We start from the raw sequence: 22,596 nt of genomic DNA on the forward strand, positions 1-22,596 counted from the left end.
CACCTCTACTATCACGATGTGCTGTAACTTACTGTATAAGCGCTTGGCACCCAGCTGCTCAGATCCACAGACAGGCCCATATATTGGGACCTTTGTTTTTCCTTTTCAGACATTTGAAAATTCAGGAAGAACACATACACAATGTAGCAGTGTGAGAAATACACATCTGCCCAATAATAATAGTCATAGTCAGATGACCAGAGGAGCTACGCTCTGACATCACAGCGGGCTCATGAAATGGCTCTGAAATGCTGAGATCCTGGCGCTGTGACCTCGCCGTGTGCAGCCTCCCCCACCTGTGACCATGTGGACAGACTGCAGAGGTCACATGACCCCAGGGCACCTGGAGGGAATCGCCCCCTTGTTACCAGAGTTTTGATGCAGAAGCAGAGTAACATAGAGAAAGTGATTCGGCTGCTCCAGGAAGCGCGGAGGTGCTAACAGGCAGGACAGGCTTTTACGACACGTCCGGACTTATCTGCAGCAAAGAGAAGGGAGTGGCAGCAGAGAAGCCCAGTTTGTAACTGATCTACAGATTTGCTTCACTGTTTTTCCTTGTCATTCACTTGCTGTGCCCGATTTCTCAGCTCATTTCACAAATGGTTTGAAGGAGCGTGTGCCATGAAGGAGCTCACTGTTGGTAAGAGAGTGCTGGCCACATGTTCCGTGTTTCATACCTTGTGGTGTGTTTTGTTCCATGTGAGGCTGCAGTCAGCTTTGCTGTGCAGTTGGATAGGAGGGAAGAAGCACAGTGTGTTGTCTGTATTATTTCTATATTATTCCTGCATTATTTCTGTATTGTTTCTGTATCTCTACTCTCGGATGTTGTTCCCATCACTGAGATTCACAGGCGTGTGGCTCTACCTGCTCCGGTGAACATGTGTAGAGCGCTAGACACTTGTTCAAACAACTTGGGCACCAGGTGGTGTAGTGGTTAGAGCTGCTACCTTCCACTGGAAACACCCTGAACTGACACAGTATAAATTACCCTGTATAGATAGGTAAAACAATATAAGCAGCTGAACACTTTAAGTGGCATTGGAGAAAGTGTTATATAAGTAAATCAATTTAAATGTAAACATTTAATACATTAAATAAATGTAAATGCAAATTTAAATACACCATCTCCTTCAGTCGTCAGTCATTTGTGTGTGTGTGTGTGTGTGTGTGTGCGCGCGCGTGCATGTGTGAGTGTCTGTCCATACACACGTGCTCTGCTTTCTTACATTTCATGTACAAGTTTATTTTCCTGATTTCCTGTTTTAGAGTTAATTCTCCACACAAGTCATACATACTGTGCATGCTTATTAATGCTGCTCAGCTGGGGCTGCCCTGAAGGTCCACCATTAGTTTACCCCTCAGTGACACTTAAACCCACAACATACTAGCCCGAAATCAATGTTTGTCATGAAGTATTTGATGTCTGTGATCTCTGTTCCAGTGTGTCATGCTGCCTACTGGTCTGTACAGGTATCAAGACAGGTGTGTGCAGGTATGCCCAACACATTGCAAACAAACAGGCCGAGGCCGAGGGTTCAGAAATGTTGCCCCCCCCACGTATCCTGACAGCTTGCTTACCGTGCAGCAGCTCTGCACAGACATACACTGTGTGATGTGTATGTTAGATCAAGTGCCATGGGAGTGAGAGCTGGGAACAGAGCTTCAGCTCCTGAGCCAAGGCTCTTCACGCTCTCTCTGTTTCACTCATGCGCACAAACACACACACACACACTCTCTCTCTCTTGCTCTCTCTATCATTTAACAGGCAGTCCAGTCCGCAGCAACAGCGTTTTGCCTTCTGCGCAGAGCCCTCCACCCATGATGAAGCCCTTCCTGTCCTTTTCAGTGGACAACAGTTCCCCGGCTGAACTTTTTCCTTACTTCAACACAGTAAGTGGAGCATCGTGAACACCCCGTGTGTGTATGAGTGTACATGGCAACTCGTGAGAGTGTACCGAGGGAGCAGCTCAGAAGAAAAAATTAAGCTGCCGCTGTGCCTGCCATGTATCAGTAAAACCACCTGTGTGTGAACTTGTCTTTGCTGAAGTATCGTTCAGTCTGCATAATGCTGAGCTCTCATTGATGGTCAGCCTTGATACTCCCGAGACCTCGCCCCTGTCCCCTTCGTATCATCAGGTGTGGAACTCCACCCTCAGCACAGTCTTTTCTTATGGAGAGGCTCTGTAAAGTATCCAAGAGCCAGTCAGTTGTGTGCAGTTTAAACATGTGACTGCAAGTGAAATGTGTGCCCCTCATTGTAAAGGTCATGGTTATTTCGCCGAGCCCAGCAGCACATGTGATTTTTGAAAACAAATTTGTTTGTTTTTTATTCATGCTTCCATGTTTGACTGATAACATCAATGTACTGTAGATTTACTAATAAAAACAGACAGCAGGTGATGTAATGCTTGGAGCCTTTGCCTCGATGTCAAAGAATGCAGGTTCAAATCCCACCTCCTGTTACAGTACCATTGATCAAGCTGCTTGCCCTGAATTGATACAGTATAAGACACTGCTGTATAAATGAGTAAATCTGTGCAAGTAGCTCAGTGTACTAACCAAACACTGTACGGCCTAGTGTCAGTTAAATGAATGAATAATAAAATCACATTAACATACTGTATTAGTGACAATGGATGCTGCACAGGAGCCACTTATTTGTATTTCCACACAGCACAGCTAATGTACAGTGCATTCTTGCCACTATATCGTGTTATGTGTGTCAGTGAGGTTCGAGGTAGGAGTGAAAATGTTCCATTTCATAGGAGGAGGGTCTCTCTTAAGGAAGTTGCAGGTGAAGGAACGCACACTGGAAGACTCAGGTGTCTCACATCTTTTTTGGACCCACTTCTCTCCTGATCTCCTGTCATGGCTGGTTCCTGAAGGAAGTGGCGGACCCAAGTGTGGAGTGGAGTGCGTGGTTTATTCAAGGGATATCCAAGAGATGGGATCACAAAAACAGGCAATGGGTCTTCAAGGTGCAAACGTCGTAACGAGGGCAATCCAAAAAGCAAGGTCGGTGAACAGGCAAAAGGTCGTAGATCTGAAGCAGGCACAAGGATGAAGTATCAGGGTCATGGGACAGGGAATAGGACTCAGGGATCAGGGAGGAGGAGAGTAGTAGTCAGGAGGTCGCTAGCAGTAAGGCTGAACAAGGTTCTCTGTCAGCTCCTGGTCTGACTCTGTCTTTTATGCCTCAGCCTGCATTGTGCCCCAGGTGTTTCACGTTGGCTTGTCGGGGTGGGCGTGACAGTACCCCCCTCCAGGAGTGGCCCCTGACGCTCAATGGTACCTGGGAGGATGGTCCCGAGGCCGAGGTGCGGGCTGGTTTGGGTGGTCTCTGTTGAAGTCTTTTATGATGTCCGGGTCTAGGATGTCTCATTCTGCTACCTAGCAAGGCTCTCCTGGCCCATACCCTTCCCAGTCTACCAAGTACTGAAGGACTCCACCTCGGCATTGAGAATCCAGGAGCGCCCTAACGGCATACGCTGGAGCACCCCCTTCTGGCAGGGGTATTGGAGCCGGTGCTGCTGGTGTGGGCTGGTGCAGGGTGATGGCCAAGGGCTTTAGGAAGGACACATGGAATGTAGGGTGAGTTTGTAGATGCTGAGGCAACTGCAGGCGGTAGGAAACAGGGGTTCCCTGGCGGATGACTTTGAACGGGCCGATGTATTTCGGGCTGAGTTTCTTTGCCATATATGGTCCTTGGAGACCCCGGGTTGACAACCAAATCCTTTGTCCTGGTGCGAAGGAGAGTGAACGCCAACGGCGATCAGCGTGGTGCTTGAGCTGGGCTTGTGTCTCGAGGAGATGCCGGCACACCGCCTCCCAGACCTCTCTCCTGGTACAGTACCAGGTGTCCACAGCTGGCACATCACTGGAGCCAGGCTGCAAAGGAAACAGAGGTTGTTGGTACCCCAGGATGCACTGAAAAGGAGACACACCTGTAGAGGTATGGGTTAGCGTATTGTGAGCATATTCTGCCCATGGGAGGTATTGGACCCAGTGATGTGGTTTGGCTCCATCAGTTTCTCTTCATGAAGTTGAAACAGGGCGTCTGCTTTGGTGTTCTTTAGGCCGGGCTGGTAAGCCACTGGAAAGTGAAATCGAGGAAAAAACAGTGCCCACCTGGCCTGGCGAGGATTGAGGCGCCATGCAGGTTGCAGGTACTCCAAGTTCTTGTAGTCTGTAAGGACCACGAAGGGGTGTTGGGCTCCCTCCAACCAATGTCGCCACTCTTCCAGGGCCAATTTGATTGCCAGTAACTTCCGATTTCCAATGTCGTAATTCTTTTCTGCAGCCATCAACTTCTTGGAAAAAAAGGCACAAGGGTATGACTTGGCAGGCTTATCTTGCCTCTGGGAGAGAACTGCACCCACTACTGATTCCGAGGCATTCACCTCCACCATGAATGGCAACTTGGGGTCCGGGTGGTGCAGGATGGAGGCTGTCGTGAATTTGTTTTTGAGGATCTCGAAGGCTCTTTGGGCATCTTGGTTCCAAGGGAGACAAGGTGCTTTGCTTGCGGTAAGAGCCGTCAATGGGGCAGGGATCGAACTGAAGTTCCTAATGAACTGGTGGTAGAAATTTGCCAACCCCAGGAAGCGTTGGAGCGCCTTGGTAGCGGTAGGGCGAGGCCATTGCTGAATGGTTTGGACATTACATGGATCCATGGCCAGCCCGTCTTGAGTGAGTATAAAACCTAAAAAAGATATTTGCTGCTTATGAAATTCACATTTCTCCAGCTTTACATATAATCGGTTCTGCAGCAACCGCTGAAGCACTTGCCTGACTGCTCTGACATGCTGGTCCCAAGTTTCAGAGTATATCAAAATGTCATCGAGGTATACAAGAACCCTGTTGTTGACCAGGTCCCCGAGGACATGATTTACGAAGCCCTGAAAGACACTTGGAGCATTAGCTAGGCCGAATGGTATGACCAGATATTCATAATGACCTAGGTTTGTACTGAACGCGGTCTTCCATTCGTCACCCTCATGGATATGAATCAGAGTATAACCACTTCTAAGGTCAAGCTTCATGAACCACTGTGCTTGTTGAGTGTTCTCCAAAGCTGCAGTGATCAACGGTAGGGGATGTGGATACTTAATGGTTATACTGTTCAAGCTGCGATAGTCAATAGATGGGCGAAGACCCCATCCTTCTTTTCGATGAAGAAAAACCCCGCTGATGGAGGTGACATGGAGGGGCGTATTATTCCTATCGCTAATGCTTCTGAGATTTACTTCTGAAGCATTTGTTGCTCGGGTGTGGACGGGAGAAATGCGACTACGAGGTGGCGTCGTACTTAGCAGGAGGTCTATCGCACAATCCCACAGGTGATGGGGTGGAAGCACTTCTGCCTGCTCCTGGCTGAAAACCTCGGCATGGTCTTGATCTTCAGGTGGAACTGGCACCTGTGGGACAGAATCTGAGCTTTCAATCTATGTAGTCCTGCAAGGGAGCTTCAGACAAGTGCCCTCACACTGGGTGAGCCACAGGAAACCTAGAATTAGAAGGCACTCAGGCGACGCAATCACATAAAACTGCAATGTCTCTTGATGACAAGCCTCTACCCTCACGGACACCGGTTCAGTCTGCTGGTCCACCAGTCCCCTTCATAGGGGCTGGTCATCCAGGGCCATCACTTTCAGGCGAAACTTCATTGGCCGAATGGGGATTTTGTGTACCCGAGCAAAATCAGAGTCCATGAAGCACTCTGCCGCCCATGAGTTGACCAAGGCGTGAGCTCCCACCTTCCTTGAATCCCAGGACAGAACGATAGGTATGGTTAAGCGGTTACAGCAAAGAGTCCCACTCACCTTGGCTTCAGGGCGGACAATGCATTGGAGACGGAGGTGGCCCGATTCGCCACAGTACAGGCATAACTGCATTTGTAGCCGTTGCTGACTTTCCACGGTGGATAGACATCCATGCCCCAGCCGCAGTGGTTCTGCCACCTCCTGGACAGGACAGGAACATTCCGGAGCCGGTCTTGGGCGAGGTTCCCGGGTTCGGTACTGGTTATCTAAGGTGACACCGGTTTCGATGAATTAGTCCAGGGTCCACTTTTGCCCCCTGAAGGCCATTTCCATGCGGATGCGAGGGTTTAAACCACAGCGAAAACAGGCCAACAATGCATGATTGCCCCAACCGCTGCGCTCGGCCAGAGTCCGGAATTCCAGGGAATAACCTGCCCTGAACATCAGTTGCTTTGTACACTTTTATTGGACCTATGGGTGTCCATCATATGTGTAATTACAGGAGAAACCTTGGCATGAGGGTATGACATCCAGCTGTATTTTATTTCTCTTTGTTGGTTTCTTTTTGGGGGGTGTGGCGGCGCAGTGGGTTTGACCGGGTCCTGCTTTCCGGTGGGTCTGGGGTTCAAATCCTGCTTGGGGTGCCCTGCGATGCACTGGCATCCCATCCTGGGTGTGTCCCCTTCCCCTCCAGCCTTACGCCCTGTGTTGCCGGGTTAGGCTCCAGCTCCCCGCGACCCCACATGGGACAAGCGGCTTCAGAAAATGCGTGTATGTGTGAAATGTGGGTTTCCTGTTTTCCAGCCAGGAGTGTGTGTGTGTGTGTGTGTGTGTGTGTGTGTGTGTGTGTGTGTGTGTTTTAAGGTAAGAGCTCAGAAATGGTCAGACCTAAAAACCACTTGCTGCTCCATGTCTTCCAGATGGACCCTGTCCAGAAAGCTGTGATCAGCCACACCTTCGGGGTCTCAATCCCCATGAAGAAGAAGCAAGTGATCTCTTGTGGCATCTGCCAGCTTCACTTCAACTCAGAAGTGAGTGTGGGTTACCACTGTGTGTGTGTGTGCTTGTTTGTATATGACTGTGTATGTCATTCATTGTTTCTGTACCTTCGTTGAGAAATCCACTTTAAAGGTGTCCATCCTCTCATCTAATCCCCACAATTAAACAAATGGTGCAGTGAGGTGTCTCCCACGTACCTGCATGACAAGTATATCCCCATCCCTTCTTGGGGTGTCCTGTTGGATGAGATTTGTATGCTTGACATCCCTCTTTGGAGGCACATGGAAATGAGATAGTGAGCAACTGTTGAGTCTGTACAATGTCTTGCTCTTATCACACTAAGCGGAGGAGCTCTCTCTTGGCTTCAGCTGTTTGATTTGCTGTCCCACAGTGTCCATCATCGATTATTGACCAGTTCCTGTTTAAAGCACCTTCTGTTTTCCAACTGTAATTTCACTGGTTACCAGAAGTGTCAGGTCCCAGCAGAGGAGCTTCTGTAAGTTAAAAAAACAGAATAAATATACGTAACCTGAGTGGTTGTGTTGATCAGGGTGTGAGACAGCAAGCCACAAAGATGACGTTCATTTTCTGTACAGCTAGTCTTAATGTGACATATTCTGCTGGTCCATCAGTGGTGATTCCAGGTGGATAATCTCTCTGTAGATGCAGATCTGTCTCCCAGAGCAGCTCCAGTGGATCTGCTGGATGCATATCCGGTTCAGCTGTGGCATGCTTAGGGTCTTGTGGTTTCAGTTGTGTTTCACCTTGTACCCCTAACTGTGATGCATGACTGTGACGACTGACAGCTGTTGGCTGTGCTCTGCACTGCCCCATACAGGTACATGCTGTAATTCATTCTTACCTCTTTTTTTTGAAAATCGAGAAGAGATTTTTGTAACCCTGGGGAACCAACACAAAGGTCAAAACAGGTAGACATGTTGAACATTTAATCTATGGGTAGAACACAGAATATTTTGGTTTTGTGTTTTAATTTCATCTAACAGTGTAATGGAATTGGTGTTGTGGTCTTGGTTTTGAGATATACTCTGTTTTTTACAGTATTTAATGTATTCTGTACTTACAGAGGTTCCATGTGTTTTGGTCCTTTAGGTCAAACATGAGCACCAAATATGAAAATAAGGATATGTAATATTGGCAGTAGTTATGCCAGTTAGCTTCAGTGCACAGAACATCAGAGGTTTGCATTTTCCTTATTTTTTCAGTAGATTTAGTCACTCTGTGTCACGCCCACGCCCTCGAGCCAATGTGTAACACCTGGGACACGGTGCAGACTGAGGCATAAAAGGCTGCATCAGACCACCAGCTGATACGGAACCTTGTTCAGCCTTGTTTTTAGCGATCTCCTAGCCTCTTGCTCCACTCCTTCCTGTTCCCTGACACCTTCCCTGATCCTGTCCCTTGCTCCTACGTTTCTGTACCTATCTATGATCATCGACCTTTTGCCTGTGTACCGACCTTGCCTTTTGGCTCCTCCTTGTAACTACGTTTGTGCCTCGAAGACCGATTGCCTGTCCCTTGACCTCCGCTCTTGGATTTCCCTGAATAAACCACGAATTCCGCTCTGCACTTGGGTCCGCCGCTTCCTTCTGGGACCAACCATGACACTCTGTAGTTTTGAAAAGGTGCCAAAACACACAACGCAGAACCTGGAGAGGACTTTCCAGCTAGGGAGAGACATTGAGAAGTGCTATTTCATTTGTGGGTCATCCAGCTCCACAGAACCCTGCAAGATCCCAGCACCGCTCTTTGGATAAAATGCAAACTTGAAGCATAGGTCATGGATTCCCAGCACTCTCATTATAATCCCTGAGATGATGGCCTTGTCTAGGAAGCCTTTGTGCCTTTGGAGTTAAACTTCAGTGCTGGACTGAGACATCCAAATGACAGACAAAGATGATGAAGGACATTAACTATTTATAATTTGCAACACACACTGCAGCAGTTGATGGTTATTAGCTGATTTGCATGACTCTCCCACCTGGAAAAGTGATATAGGATTGATGCATGTTCCTGGCAGGTGAAGTATAAATCTCAGGTTTTCAGACCTGAATCCTCAGATATGGGGTGGATGCAACTCTAATTCCACTACAGTATCTCTGTTTCACAGCTGATGCTAAAAATGGTTTAATTTTTACAAAGTTGTCAACTGTACTTGACATACACCAAACCTCATCTCTGGTGTATTTATTTTTAAGAGGAACAGGAGGGATTTTATAATTTGCTGTTGAACTCCTGTGTGAGCTTCGAGGTTTCTGCTGTTGAACAGCAAACCACGTGCTATTTTTGCAGAGCCAAGCAGAAGCGCACTACAAGGGCAGCAAACATGCCAAGAAGCTCAAACTCCAAGAGTCAGCCAAGAGCAAGGCAAGGAATACCCCAACCAAAGATAGTATGGACACGGTGCTCTCTCCAGGCCCAGGCCCTGCTCCTGGTTCTGGCTCTGTCCTCACCATGGCTGCTGTGAATTCTTCTCACCAAGCAGGTGAAGAAACAACTTCATTCATCCTATTCATCTGTGGGTGCCAGCCACACCTCCTATTAGCATTTCCAGATCAGGCCTTGCAGTCTGTGTGTGTGTGTGTGTGTGTATTTGTCTGTATTTGTATCTGTGTCTGTATTTTACCCATTAAAATTTGCAGGCTTACTGTCATTGCGGGGTCAGGAAACAATGAAAACAACACAAGTGCAGGCTCGATGTTTTATTTCCAGGGTCAGGCACAGGAATAGTTGTGGGATGGGCCAAGGTCAGGCGATCAGCAAATTGGGTGCAGAGGATTAGACAATACTCAGATCCAAAGAACACGCGAAAGATCAAAACAAGAACTCCCAAACCAGGAATGAACATGGGGAGAGCCCTGCAGTTTCTCATCGAGGTGCTTCTGGGGCGCCCCTTTATGCAGAGTCTCCTGGGTTGACGGCAGGTGTCGCTCGTTGGCCGCTGAGTGGGGGCATGACACTTACCATCCCAGAACTGTCTCTATCTTTTTTCACTGGTTGTCTGTGATTCAGTGTGAATGTTCAATGTGAATGTTTATTCACATCATGTTTCAGTAACCTGATCACCTGCATTTGAAGCAGACCTCTTTCTACTTCATTTTACAGGCAGAAAATTACATTTACATTTATATTTATTATTTTAGCAGATGCTTATCTCCAGAGCAACGTACAACTCAAAGAAAAATTCAAAGAGTGCATTATTTCAACAGAAGGAGAGACTTGGATATAGACATGTGATTCTACAGTACAGTCACATTACAGTACAGATTCCACCATATGAACCAGTGTACATCATATGAATAGCTGCATAAAGGCCTTTCCATTCAAATAAATCATTCAGATCGGGAGCTCCAGTTTTTGGCAGTTTTTCTATGAGAGGTGTGGAGGTTTGAGTCCCACCTTGAGTCCCACCTTGAGTCCCACTTCATTTCCATTAAAGTCTCAAACTTGCCTGCATCTGAGAGGAGATGAGCCTTTCTCTTGCTATACTCAGACTCTGGAAATCACCTTCAAAAAAGGTGGAAATTACTCTGAATTTTCTCTAAAATTCACAGACTTCTCCACAGAGCAGTGAACAGAGGATCAGAGACATAATGCAAATTAAACATTGGATATACATTAAATCACTGCGATAACTACAGTATATTAATTATTAAAGCTGTGGTATAAGCTAAGTATGCCAACTGGCCATGGAGGAACGGAACAAAAACCCTCAAATGAAAGGCAAAGCAGAAAAAAACCTCTGGGTATCCAAGTGCCAGTGGCTGCCCACCGCTCCTGGGCATTTTAGGTAGAAAAAATATTTTTAAGTCAAATTAAACAGCTATTAACATCCTCGCTAGATGCCAATAAGTTGATGTTCTGCTTCATGTAGGCAGGTGTTTTCCACCAGGGCATGCAGTCATCAGCTTCCGTCAGTATGGAGTGGTAATCTCCTCAGGTCTCGGCATGGGTAAACAATGCTCAGCAAGAAAGGAAGGGTTAGTAACTGATGATATAATGACGTTGGACGGTTTTATACTAAAGAAACAGTACAGCAAACAGGAGTCACATCAGTCATAGATACACCAGAGTTAACATATAAGTCTTAAGCCTGGATTTAAAGGCAGAGACAAACAAGGCATTTCTAAAAGTAACTGGTAGACTATTCCAGAATTTATGTGCTCTGTAACTAAAGGCATGCCCTCCTAGTAAGATCTTTTTCACCACAGGTACTGTAAGGTAACCTGTATCCAATTAACAAAGCTGCAGATTCTAACTGTAAAATGCTTTAAGAATCTTTTTTTAAAGGTGCTGTTTAAAATAAAGTTAACTCCAAAAGATAAAGGAAACCCTTAAACACACCATAGGCATACAGAAACTGCCTGCAGTAAGTTAGCATGGCTCTGTTTCTGGTGATGTGAAGACTAGTAATGACCCTTTTGTGGCTTGACAAAGGCTCCACTGGTTCATCATGTCATGAGAAGGAGACCACTGTAAGAGAGGGGTGTTTTATAGTGGTGCCATCTCTCTGTGGACAAGCAAAAGAAGCTCAGCTTTGCACACCTTCATAGCTCTCTATAGGCTCCTGATGATGTACGAATGGAGAGGAACGGGGACTGGAATAAGAAAAAAAAGTTCACTAGTTTAGCCTGCTTTGTTTTTTTATTTTTAATTATTTTTACCGGTGAGTCAACGAGGCAGTGATTTGCAGTTTTTTTCCTGCTGTCAGAATGGTAAGAATTAGTCTGTTGTTCCACATCTGACCACTAGGTGTTTGTCATTCCACAGAGTGGTCTACAGCCAATTCAGCCATAAAACCAACCACTCCTTCAGCAGGGATGGCTCTTGTTGCCATGGTGGCAGCACCCTGTCCACCTAAGTCCCCTTCTGAACCCACCACGGCCAGCTCCCCTAAAGAGAAGGCAATACCTGAGACTGGCACCAGGGAGAGTGTCAACACTTTGGTCATGGTCACGCCCTTGAACGCACCTGCGGCCACCTTTGTGTCTGAGGAGGAGAAGGCCAAGAAGCTGCTGTATTGTTCACTCTGCAAGGTGGCTGTGAACTCACTCTTGCAGCTGGAGGCACACAACACAGGTGTGCTGAACTGCCCCCAACACAGCGTAGTTCTGCTAAACCCCCCTCACACACACAACGTAGGTCTGCTGGTACTGAAACTGTCTTCAGTGTCAGTATCTGAAAAACTTTTTCATTTTAGAAACTGGATTTCTAAAAGATGTTTTTTATTTTCACAGAATGAGTAGAGTTGTTATTCCGCTATTAACAGTACTTTTTACTACCAAAGGTTTGAAACACAAAATGATGCTGGAGGCTCGGAATGGTGCTGGTCCCATCAAGGCTTACCCAAGACTTGTTTCCAAAGTGAAGTTCCAGGCCACCGTGGTCAAGGGTTCAGGACTGCAGAACAAAACATTCCACTGTGAGATTTGTGATGTCCATGTCAATTCTGAGATCCAGCTCAAGCAGGTCAGTGTTATCATATGATGTTACACACACACTAAAACTGCTTGTCCCAAGCAGGGTCATGGCAAACCAGAGCCTAACCCAGCAACACAGGGTGCAAGACTGGAGGGGGAGGGGACACTCCCAGGACAGGACACCAGTCCATCACAATGCCCCCCAAGCAGGACTCAAACCCCAGACCCACTAAAGAGCAGGCACAGGCCAATCCTACTGCACCACCCCAGACCCTCATATGCTGTTAACAATATGTTAATAATGGGATAAGTAAGTATTGTGGGCAGGGTTTGCTGGTGGGGGTGATAGCATTACCTTGGTGACAGGTCATCAAGTGCAGATAAAATTAGTCTTGTCCTCAGTGACATTGCAAGTGCTGTGATGTTGAAGGAACAGGGGAAACAACCAAAGCATGCAGGTTCACATCCCAGGAGGGGAGAGACTGTTGTACACTTGTACACTTGTCCAGAGATCATGAGTTCTTCTAGTTGACTAAGAGGTTTTGGACAGAAACTGAGACCTTGAATGAGTGTAAGATCATGATGATTCTCTTTTGTCTCCAGCACATTTCTAGCAGGAGACACAAAGGCCAAGTTGCTGGGAAGCCACTGAAGCCCAAGTACAGCCCCTATAGCAAGCAGCAGCGCAGCAGCTCGGCCACTTTGTCGGTAATCCTTCATTCGCTTCTCCTGCAGTAAAAAACTTTCCCCGAACACATCAATCACACTCTGTTCCCCAACCTGTCACTCACATCTCCTCCTGTATGTGTATCTACATTTTCTTTCAGTATTATTTGTCTGATTTTGTGGTGCCTTTGTGTGCCTCCCCAATTCCTACAGCCCAGAGTTGCTTTCCAGAAGGAGCTGGTGAATCCTATGTCCTCTGCTTTTGTGTCAAACCAGTTTGGCCCAATTCCGCTGCAACCACAGCCTGCTGACTTGCTCTTCCAGACCACCACCATGCCTGCCCCATTCCTGGAGCCCAGCCCAGGATCCATAGTGCTTGCACCATACTGAGACCCCTTGCAAAGGCCCTAATTACAGCTGCAGCAAGATGACAGGTGATGACGGGGAAGAGGAGAAGGCACATGGCAGGGCCACAGTGGGGAATGCCTGCCCACAGCTGTGCAAAGGATCCCATCCTTAGCTCTGCCCAGTGAATAAGGCACACCCCAGCCCCAGTGTTACTCCAAGTTCCTGGCAAGAGTGGATGTTCAAGGGAGCAGATGGGACAAAGAGCAGTCACCATACTTCCCGAGTGACTTGAAAATATAGTCTTCCTTTCTTCCTGACTGATACTGGTGGATGAGTTTTATTCTCACTTTTTGAAAAATGAGGAACGAATTGACAGTGATGATGTTTGTGGGTGACACAGTACATTGTTTGCAGAGGCGCATGCAATAATGTACAGAGTCTGAGTTCCACCTACCCAACTCCAGCTGTAGCCCTCACCGTACTGTGCGTGACATGGTGCACTCCAATACCATAAACACACTAATTTAAGTTTCTTAAAGTATTTAAAAGCTTTTTCATGCTTCACAGGTTATTTTTCAGTGCACCATCTGTCTGTATGAGAAAAAATGCTCTGCCTTAACACACACACCATCTGAACTGCTTGTCCCATATGGGGTTGCAGGGAGCTGGAGCCTAACCCAGCAGCACAGGGCATAAGTCTGGAGGGGGAGGAGGCATACCCAAGACAGGACACCAGTCCATCACAAGGCACCCCAAGCAGGACTCGAACCCCAAACCCACCAGATAGCAGGACCTAGTCCAACACACTGCACCACCATGCCCCCCACATGTGCAGTTATAAAAGACTACAATTTGAATATAACGATATGTATTTGAATGACTTGTCTTAAAATTGTTTTAAAAATCTATATATGCAGATTTGAATGAAATATTGACTGTAGTATAACTGACACTAAACTTTTGAAGACAAAGTATAGTAATTTCTGCTTTAACAGGATAGTTTCGTTCCTGTAAAATCTTGCATTATGAAATATAAGACTTTGAAAAAAGCGAAGATCTTGAATGCTGATACCTTAAGCCAAACGTATGAAGAGTATGAAATGTATTTATGATTTTATTAAACACACTTCATAGCATCAAACCTTTCTTCAGGTGTAAAAGCTTTCCTTTCACTCTAACCATCTGAAATTTTACCACCAGTATGCTTCCCAGGTGGATTCTAGTCAACTTGCTCATTTTTTGTAATAAACAAAATGTCTTAAAATGAATGAAAATTGAAGAGAACCTTGTAGTCAGCATCCTGAGGGCAATAATCTAAGTGTAGATTCTCCAAATCTCTCCATTGCTCGTTGGGTTGAGGTATTGTGTTCTGCAGCATATTAGGTTGGAGCTGTATTGAGTGTGTAGGTCCCAGGGATGAAGCCAAAAGTGTATTGGGCATCTAAGTGCAAGTGGAGATAACTGAGGTTGTGTTAGATTCCTTATGTGATTATTATATTATGTTAGATTCAATATGTTCTAGATAGATTATATTTAATTCCTATGATGATATTGGGAGACTTTGACCATATGATTTCTTCTTTTAAGCCTAAATCTATGATGTTCCGGTGTGAAGGGCACTTCCTCTTAATTGATGATATGGAGGAGGACGATGACAGGAAAGCGGGCGTCGAGGGGCAAATGTGGTACAGATGCGGTATCATGCAATAAACTGGTGTGTGTTATGTGCTTTCCAAGGGAAATACGTAACAGTTAGGAAGGTAAAAGCAGCTGCGGGAGCACACTGTTCTGCAGGTAAAGGAACCAGACAAAGGCCGAAGTGGAGAACTACAAACAATGCTGATTGGAAACACCTCTTACTATGTGTGAGTTTGAACAAATAAAAGAGAATGGCAAACAGTGTTGGAGGAGACAGTGCGATGCATTCCAAACGTGCACTGTTCTCTCCATGAATGGTGGGAAGCTTTTTGGGGTATGGCTGGAGGTAGGGTTTTGGCCGGAGCTAGGGTTAGGGTTCGGGCTAGGGCAAGTGCTGGAGCCCGGCTAAGGGTTTCAGCTTATTGCGGGGCCGGCGCTGTGGCTTGCACAGCAGCCAGAGTTCAGCTGGGACCTAGGGTTAGGGCTGGAGATAGGGTCGGGGCCCGAGCCTGGCCTATGGCTGGAGGTAGGGTTTTGGCCGGAGCTAGGGTTAGGGTTCGGGCTAGGGCAAGTGCTGGAGCCCGGCTAAGGGTTTCAGCTTTTTGCGGGGCCGGCGCTGTGGCTTGCACAGCAGCCAGAGTTCAGCTGGGAGCTAGGGTTAGGGCTGGAGATAGGGTCGGGGCCCGAGCCTGGCCTATGGCTGGAGGTAGGGTTTTGGCCGGAGCTAGGGTTAGGGTTCGGGCTAGGGCAAGTGCTGGAGCCCGGCTAAGGGTTTCAGCTTATTGCGGGGCCGGCGCTGTGGCTTGCACAGCAGCCAGAGTTCAGCTGGGACCTAGGGTTAGGGCTGGAGATAGGGTCGGGGCCTGAGCCTGGCCTATGGCTGGAGGTAGGGTTTTGGCCGGAGCTAGGGTTAGGGTTCGGGCTAGGGCAAGTGCTGGAGCCCGGCTAAGGGTTTCAGCTTATTGCGGGGCCGGCGCTGTGGCTTGCACAGCAGCCAGAGTTCAGCTGGGAGCTAGGGTTAGGGCTGGAGATAGGGTCGGGGCCCGAGCCTGGCCTATGGCTGGAGGTAGGGTTTTGGCCGGAGCTAGGGTTAGGGTTCGGGCTAGGGCAAGTGCTGGAGCCCGGCTAAGGGTTTCAGCTTTTTGCGGGGCCGGCGCTGTGGCTTGCACAGCAGCCAGAGTTCAGCTGGGACCTAGGGTTAGGGCTGGAGATAGGGTCGGGGCCGGAGCCTGGCCTATGGCTGGAGGTAGGGTTTTGGCCGGAGCTAGGGTTAGGGTTCGGGCTAGGGCAAGTGCTGGAGCCCGGCTAAGGGTTTCAGCTTTTGCGGGGCCGGCGCTGTGGCTTGCACAGCAGCCAGAGTTCAGCTGGGAGCTAGGGTTAGGGCTGGAGATAGGGTCGGGGCCGAGCCTGGCCTATGGCTGGAGGTAGGGTTTTGGCCGGAGCTAGGGTTAGGGTTCGGGCTAGGGCAAGTGCTGGAGCCCGGCTAAGGGTTTCAGCTTTTTGCGGGGCCGGCGCTGTGGCTTGCACAGCAGCCAGAGTTCAGCTGGGAGCTAGGGTTAGGGCTGGAGATAGGGTCGGGGCCGGAGCCTGGCCTATGGCTGGAGGTAGGGTTTTGGCCGGAGCTAGGGTTAGGGTTCGGGCTAGGGCAAGTGCTGGAGCCCGGCTAAGGGTTTCAGCTTTTTGCGGGGCCGGCGCTGTGGCTTGCACAGCAGCCAGAGTTCAGCTGGGAGCTAGGGTTAGGGCTGGAGATAGGGTCGGGGCCCGAGCCTGGCCTATGGCTGGAGGTAGGGTTTTGGCCGGAGCTAGGGTTAGGGTTCGGGCTAGGGCAAGTGCTGGAGCCCGGCTAAGGGTTTCAGCTTATTGCGGGGCCGGCGCTGTGGCTTGCACAGCAGCCAGAGTTCAGCTGGGACCTAGGGTTAGGGCTGGAGATAGGGTCGGGGCCCGAGCCTGGCCTATGGCTGGAGGTAGGGTTTTGGCCGGAGCTAGGGTTAGGGTTCGGGCTAGGGCAAGTGCTGGAGCCCGGCTAAGGGTTTCAGCTTATTGCGGGGCCGGCGCTGTGGCTTGCACAGCAGCCAGAGTTCAGCTGGGACCTAGGGTTAGGGCTGGAGATAGGGTCGGGGCCCGAGCCTGGCCTATGGCTGGAGGTAGGGTTTTGGCCGGAGCTAGGGTTAGGGTTCGGGCTAGGGCAAGTGCTGGAGCCCGGCTAAGGGTTTCAGCTTTTTGCGGGGCCGGCGCTGTGGCTTGCACAGCAGCCAGAGTTCAGCTGGGACCTAGGGTTAGGGCTGGAGATAGGGTCGGGGCCGAGCCTGGCCTATGGCTGGAGGTAGGGTTTTGGCCGGAGCTAGGGTTAGGGTTCGGGCTAGGGCAAGTGCTGGAGCCCGGCTAAGGGTTTCAGCTTATTGCGGGGCCGGCGCTGTGGCTTGCACAGCAGCCAGAGTTCAGCTGGGAGCTAGGGTTAGGGCTGGAGATAGGGTCGGGGCCCGAGCCTGGCCTATGGCTGGAGGTAGGGTTTTGGCCGGAGCTAGGGTTAGGGTTCGGGCTAGGGCAAGTGCTGGAGCCCGGCTAAGGGTTTCAGCTTTTGCGGGGCCGGCGCTGTGGCTTGCACAGCAGCCAGAGTTCAGCTGGGACCTAGGGTTAGGGCTGGAGATAGGGTCGGGGCCGGAGCCTGGCCTATGGCTGGAGGTAGGGTTTTGGCCGGAGCTAGGGTTAGGGTTCGGGCTAGGGCAAGTGCTGGAGCCCGGCTAAGGGTTTCAGCTTTTGCGGGGCCGGCGCTGTGGCTTGCACAGCAGCCAGAGTTCAGCTGGGAGCTAGGGTTAGGGCTGGAGATAGGGTCGGGGCCCGAGCCTGGCCTATGGCTGGAGGTAGGGTTTTGGCCGGAGCTAGGGTTAGGGTTCGGGCTAGGGCAAGTGCTGGAGCCCGGCTAAGGGTTTCAGCTTATTGCGGGGCCGGCGCTGTGGCTTGCACAGCAGCCAGAGTTCAGCTGGGACCTAGGGTTAGGGCTGGAGATAGGGTCGGGGCCCGAGCCTGGCCTATGGCTGGAGGTAGGGTTTTGGCCGGAGCTAGGGTTAGGGTTCGGGCTAGGGCAAGTGCTGGAGCCCGGCTAAGGGTTTCAGCTTTTTGCGGGGCCGGCGCTGTGGCTTGCACAGCAGCCAGAGTTCAGCTGGGAGCTAGGGTTAGGGCTGGAGATAGGGTCGGGGCCGAGCCTGGCCTATGGCTGGAGGTAGGGTTTTGGCCGGAGCTAGGGTTAGGGTTCGGGCTAGGGCAAGTGCTGGAGCCCGGCTAAGGGTTTCAGCTTATTGCGGGGCCGGCGCTGTGGCTTGCACAGCAGCCAGAGTTCAGCTGGGAGCTAGGGTTAGGGCTGGAGATAGGGTCGGGGCCCGAGCCTGGCCTATGGCTGGAGGTAGGGTTTTGGCCGGAGCTAGGGTTAGGGTTCGGGCTAGGGCAAGTGCTGGAGCCCGGCTAAGGGTTTCAGCTTTTTGCGGGGCCGGCGCTGTGGCTTGCACAGCAGCCAGAGTTCAGCTGGGACCTAGGGTTAGGGCTGGAGATAGGGTCGGGGCCGAGCCTGGCCTATGGCTGGAGGTAGGGTTTTGGCCGGAGCTAGGGTTAGGGTTCGGGCTAGGGCAAGTGCTGGAGCCCGGCTAAGGGTTTCAGCTTTTTGCGGGGCCGGCGCTGTGGCTTGCACAGCAGCCAGAGTTCAGCTGGGAGCTAGGGTTAGGGCTGGAGATAGGGTCGGGGCCGGAGCCTGGCCTATGGCTGGAGGTAGGGTTTTGGCCGGAGCTAGGGTTAGGGTTCGGGCTAGGGCAAGTGCTGGAGCCCGGCTAAGGGTTTCAGCTTTTTGCGGGGCCGGCGCTGTGGCTTGCACAGCAGCCAGAGTTCAGCTGGGAGCTAGGGTTAGGGCTGGAGATAGGGTCGGGGCCCGAGCCTGGCCTATGGCTGGAGGTAGGGTTTTGGCCGGAGCTAGGGTTAGGGTTCGGGCTAGGGCAAGTGCTGGAGCCCGGCTAAGGGTTTCAGCTTTTTGCGGGGCCGGCGCTGTGGCTTGCACAGCAGCCAGAGTTCAGCTGGGAGCTAGGGTTAGGGCTGGAGATAGGGTCGGGGCCGAGCCTGGCCTATGGCTGGAGGTAGGGTTTTGGCCGGAGCTAGGGTTAGGGTTCGGGCTAGGGCAAGTGCTGGAGCCCGGCTAAGGGTTTCAGCTTTTTGCGGGGCCGGCGCTGTGGCTTGCACAGCAGCCAGAGTTCAGCTGGGAGCTAGGGTTAGGGCTGGAGATAGGGTCGGGGCCCGAGCCTGGCCTATGGCTGGAGGTAGGGTTTTGGCCGGAGCTAGGGTTAGGGTTCGGGCTAGGGCAAGTGCTGGAGCCCGGCTAAGGGTTTCAGCTTATTGCGGGGCCGGCGCTGTGGCTTGCACAGCAGCCAGAGTTCAGCTGGGAGCTAGGGTTAGGGCTGGAGATAGGGTCGGGGCCCGAGCCTGGCCTATGGCTGGAGGTAGGGTTTTGGCCGGAGCTAGGGTTAGGGTTCGGGCTAGGGCAAGTGCTGGAGCCCGGCTAAGGGTTTCAGCTTTTTGCGGGGCCGGCGCTGTGGCTTGCACAGCAGCCAGAGTTCAGCTGGGACCTAGGGTTAGGGCTGGAGATAGGGTCGGGGCCCGAGCCTGGCCTATGGCTGGAGGTAGGGTTTTGGCCGGAGCTAGGGTTAGGGTTCGGGCTAGGGCAAGTGCTGGAGCCCGGCTAAGGGTTTCAGCTTTTTGCGGGGCCGGCGCTGTGGCTTGCACAGCAGCCAGAGTTCAGCTGGGACCTAGGGTTAGGGCTGGAGATAGGGTCGGGGCCCGAGCCTGGCCTATGGCTGGAGGTAGGGTTTTGGCCGGAGCTAGGGTTAGGGTTCGGGCTAGGGCAAGTGCTGGAGCCCGGCTAAGGGTTTCAGCTTATTGCGGGGCCGGCGCTGTGGCTTGCACAGCAGCCAGAGTTCAGCTGGGACCTAGGGTTAGGGCTGGAGATAGGGTCGGGGCCCGAGCCTGGCCTATGGCTGGAGGTAGGGTTTTGGCCGGAGCTAGGGTTAGGGTTCGGGCTAGGGCAAGTGCTGGAGCCCGGCTAAGGGTTTCAGCTTTTTGCGGGGCCGGCGCTGTGGCTTGCACAGCAGCCAGAGTTCAGCTGGGAGCCTAGGGTTAGGGCTGGAGATAGGGTCGGGGCCCGAGCCTGGCCTATGGCTGGAGGTAGGGTTTTGGCCGGAGCTAGGGTTAGGGTTCGGGCTAGGGCAAGTGCTGGAGCCCGGCTAAGGGTTTCAGCTTATTGCGGGGCCGGCGCTGTGGCTTGCACAGCAGCCAGAGTTCAGCTGGGACCTAGGGTTAGGGCTGGAGATAGGGTCGGGGCCCGAGCCTGGCCTATGGCTGGAGGTAGGGTTTTGGCCGGAGCTAGGGTTAGGGTTCGGGCTAGGGCAAGTGCTGGAGCCCGGCTAAGGGTTTCAGCTTTTTGCGGGGCCGGCGCTGTGGCTTGCACAGCAGCCAGAGTTCAGCTGGGACCTAGGGTTAGGGCTGGAGATAGGGTCGGGGCCGGAGCCTGGCCTATGGCTGGAGGTAGGGTTTTGGCCGGAGCTAGGGTTAGGGTTCGGGCTAGGGCAAGTGCTGGAGCCCGGCTAAGGGTTTCAGCTTATTGCGGGGCCGGCGCTGTGGCTTGCACAGCAGCCAGAGTTCAGCTGGGAGCTAGGGTTAGGGCTGGAGATAGGGTCGGGGCCCGAGCCTGGCCTATGGCTGGAGGTAGGGTTTTGGCCGGAGCTAGGGTTAGGGTTCGGGCTAGGGCAAGTGCTGGAGCCCGGCTAAGGGTTTCAGCTTTTTGCGGGGCCGGCGCTGTGGCTTGCACAGCAGCCAGAGTTCAGCTGGGACCTAGGGTTAGGGCTGGAGATAGGGTCGGGGCCCGAGCCTGGCCTATGGCTGGAGGTAGGGTTTTGGCCGGAGCTAGGGTTAGGGTTCGGGCTAGGGCAAGTGCTGGAGCCCGGCTAAGGGTTTCAGCTTTTTGCGGGGCCGGCGCTGTGGCTTGCACAGCAGCCAGAGTTCAGCTGGGACCTAGGGTTAGGGCTGGAGATAGGGTCGGGGCCGAGCCTGGCCTATGGCTGGAGGTAGGGTTTTGGCCGGAGCTAGGGTTAGGGTTCGGGCTAGGGCAAGTGCTGGAGCCCGGCTAAGGGTTTCAGCTTTTTGCGGGGCCGGCGCTGTGGCTTGCACAGCAGCCAGAGTTCAGCTGGGAGCCGGGTTAGGGCTGGAGATAGGGTCGGGGCCGAGCCTGGCCTATGGCTGGAGGTAGGGTTTTGGCCGGAGCTAGGGTTAGGGTTCGGGCTAGGGCAAGTGCTGGAGCCCGGCTAAGGGTTTCAGCTTTTTGCGGGGCCGGCGCTGTGGCTTGCACAGCAGCCAGAGTTCAGCTGGGAGCTAGGGTTAGGGCTGGAGATAGGGTCGGGGCCGAGCCTGGCCTATGGCTGGAGGTAGGGTTTTGGCCGGAGCTAGGGTTAGGGTTCGGGCTAGGGCAAGTGCTGGAGCCCGGCTAAGGGTTTCAGCTTATTGCGGGGCCGGCGCTGTGGCTTGCACAGCAGCCAGAGTTCAGCTGGGAGCTAGGGTTAGGGCTGGAGATAGGGTCGGGGCCCGAGCCTGGCCTATGGCTGGAGGTAGGGTTTTGGCCGGAGCTAGGGTTAGGGTTCGGGCTAGGGCAAGTGCTGGAGCCCGGCTAAGGGTTTCAGCTTTTTGCGGGGCCGGCGCTGTGGCTTGCACAGCAGCCAGAGTTCAGCTGGGAGCCTAGGGTTAGGGCTGGAGATAGGGTCGGGGCCCGAGCCTGGCCTATGGCTGGAGGTAGGGTTTTGGCCGGAGCTAGGGTTAGGGTTCGGGCTAGGGCAAGTGCTGGAGCCCGGCTAAGGGTTTCAGCTTTTTGCGGGGCCGGCGCTGTGGCTTGCACAGCAGCCAGAGTTCAGCTGGGAGCTAGGGTTAGGGCTGGAGATAGGGTCGGGGCCCGAGCCTGGCCTATGGCTGGAGGTAGGGTTTTGGCCGGAGCTAGGGTTAGGGTTCGGGCTAGGGCAAGTGCTGGAGCCCGGCTAAGGGTTTCAGCTTATTGCGGGGCCGGCGCTGTGGCTTGCACAGCAGCCAGAGTTCAGCTGGGAGCCTAGGGTTAGGGCTGGAGATAGGGTCGGGGCCCGAGCCTGGCCTATGGCTGGAGGTAGGGTTTTGGCCGGAGCTAGGGTTAGGGTTCGGGCTAGGGCAAGTGCTGGAGCCCGGCTAAGGGTTTCAGCTTATTGCGGGGCCGGCGCTGTGGCTTGCACAGCAGCCAGAGTTCAGCTGGGAGCCTAGGGTTAGGGCTGGAGATAGGGTCGGGGCCGGAGCCTGGCCTATGGCTGGAGGTAGGGTTTTGGCCGGAGCTAGGGTTAGGGTTCGGGCTAGGGCAAGTGCTGGAGCCCGGCTAAGGGTTTCAGCTTTTTGCGGGGCCGGCGCTGTGGCTTGCACAGCAGCCAGAGTTCAGCTGGGACCTAGGGTTAGGGCTGGAGATAGGGTCGGGGCCGGAGCCTGGCCTATGGCTGGAGGTAGGGTTTTGGCCGGAGCTAGGGTTAGGGTTCGGGCTAGGGCAAGTGCTGGAGCCCGGCTAAGGGTTTCAGCTTTTTGCGGGGCCGGCGCTGTGGCTTGCACAGCAGCCAGAGTTCAGCTGGGAGCCTAGGGTTAGGGCTGGAGATAGGGTCGGGGCCCGAGCCTGGCCTATGGCTGGAGGTAGGGTTTTGGCCGGAGCTAGGGTT

At 52.1% G+C, this 22,596-nt stretch overlaps 1 protein-coding gene across 1 annotated transcript; it reads left to right on the forward strand.

The window, feature by feature from the left end:
- The first annotated feature begins 538 nt into the window (after positions 1 to 538).
- On the forward strand, positions 539 to 13,316 carry LOC108928031 (zinc finger protein 385B-like). Its single transcript, XM_018741779.2, has 8 exons — positions 539 to 640; positions 1,766 to 1,890; positions 6,683 to 6,793; positions 9,072 to 9,264; positions 11,550 to 11,858; positions 12,067 to 12,248; positions 12,803 to 12,907; positions 13,079 to 13,316. The coding sequence occupies exons 1-8, from the start codon at positions 622 to 624 to the stop codon at positions 13,253 to 13,255; spliced, it is 1,221 nt and encodes a 406-aa protein (XP_018597295.2). The 5' UTR covers positions 539 to 621; the 3' UTR covers positions 13,256 to 13,316.
- Positions 13,317 to 22,596: the final 9,280 nt, after the last annotated feature.

The sequence above is a fragment of the Scleropages formosus genome, chromosome 12, assembly GCF_900964775.1.
Source record: "Scleropages formosus chromosome 12, fSclFor1.1, whole genome shotgun sequence".
Lineage (NCBI taxonomy): Eukaryota > Metazoa > Chordata > Actinopteri > Osteoglossiformes > Osteoglossidae > Scleropages > Scleropages formosus.

Coding starts and splice junctions, on each gene's coding strand:
- LOC108928031 (XM_018741779.2), top strand. Junction 1,891..6,682: donor TTTTTCCTTACTTCAACACA/GTAAGTGGAGCA, acceptor CATGTCTTCCAG/ATGGACCCTGTCCAGAAAGC. Junction 6,794..9,071: donor AGCTTCACTTCAACTCAGAA/GTGAGTGTGGGT, acceptor CTATTTTTGCAG/AGCCAAGCAGAAGCGCACTA.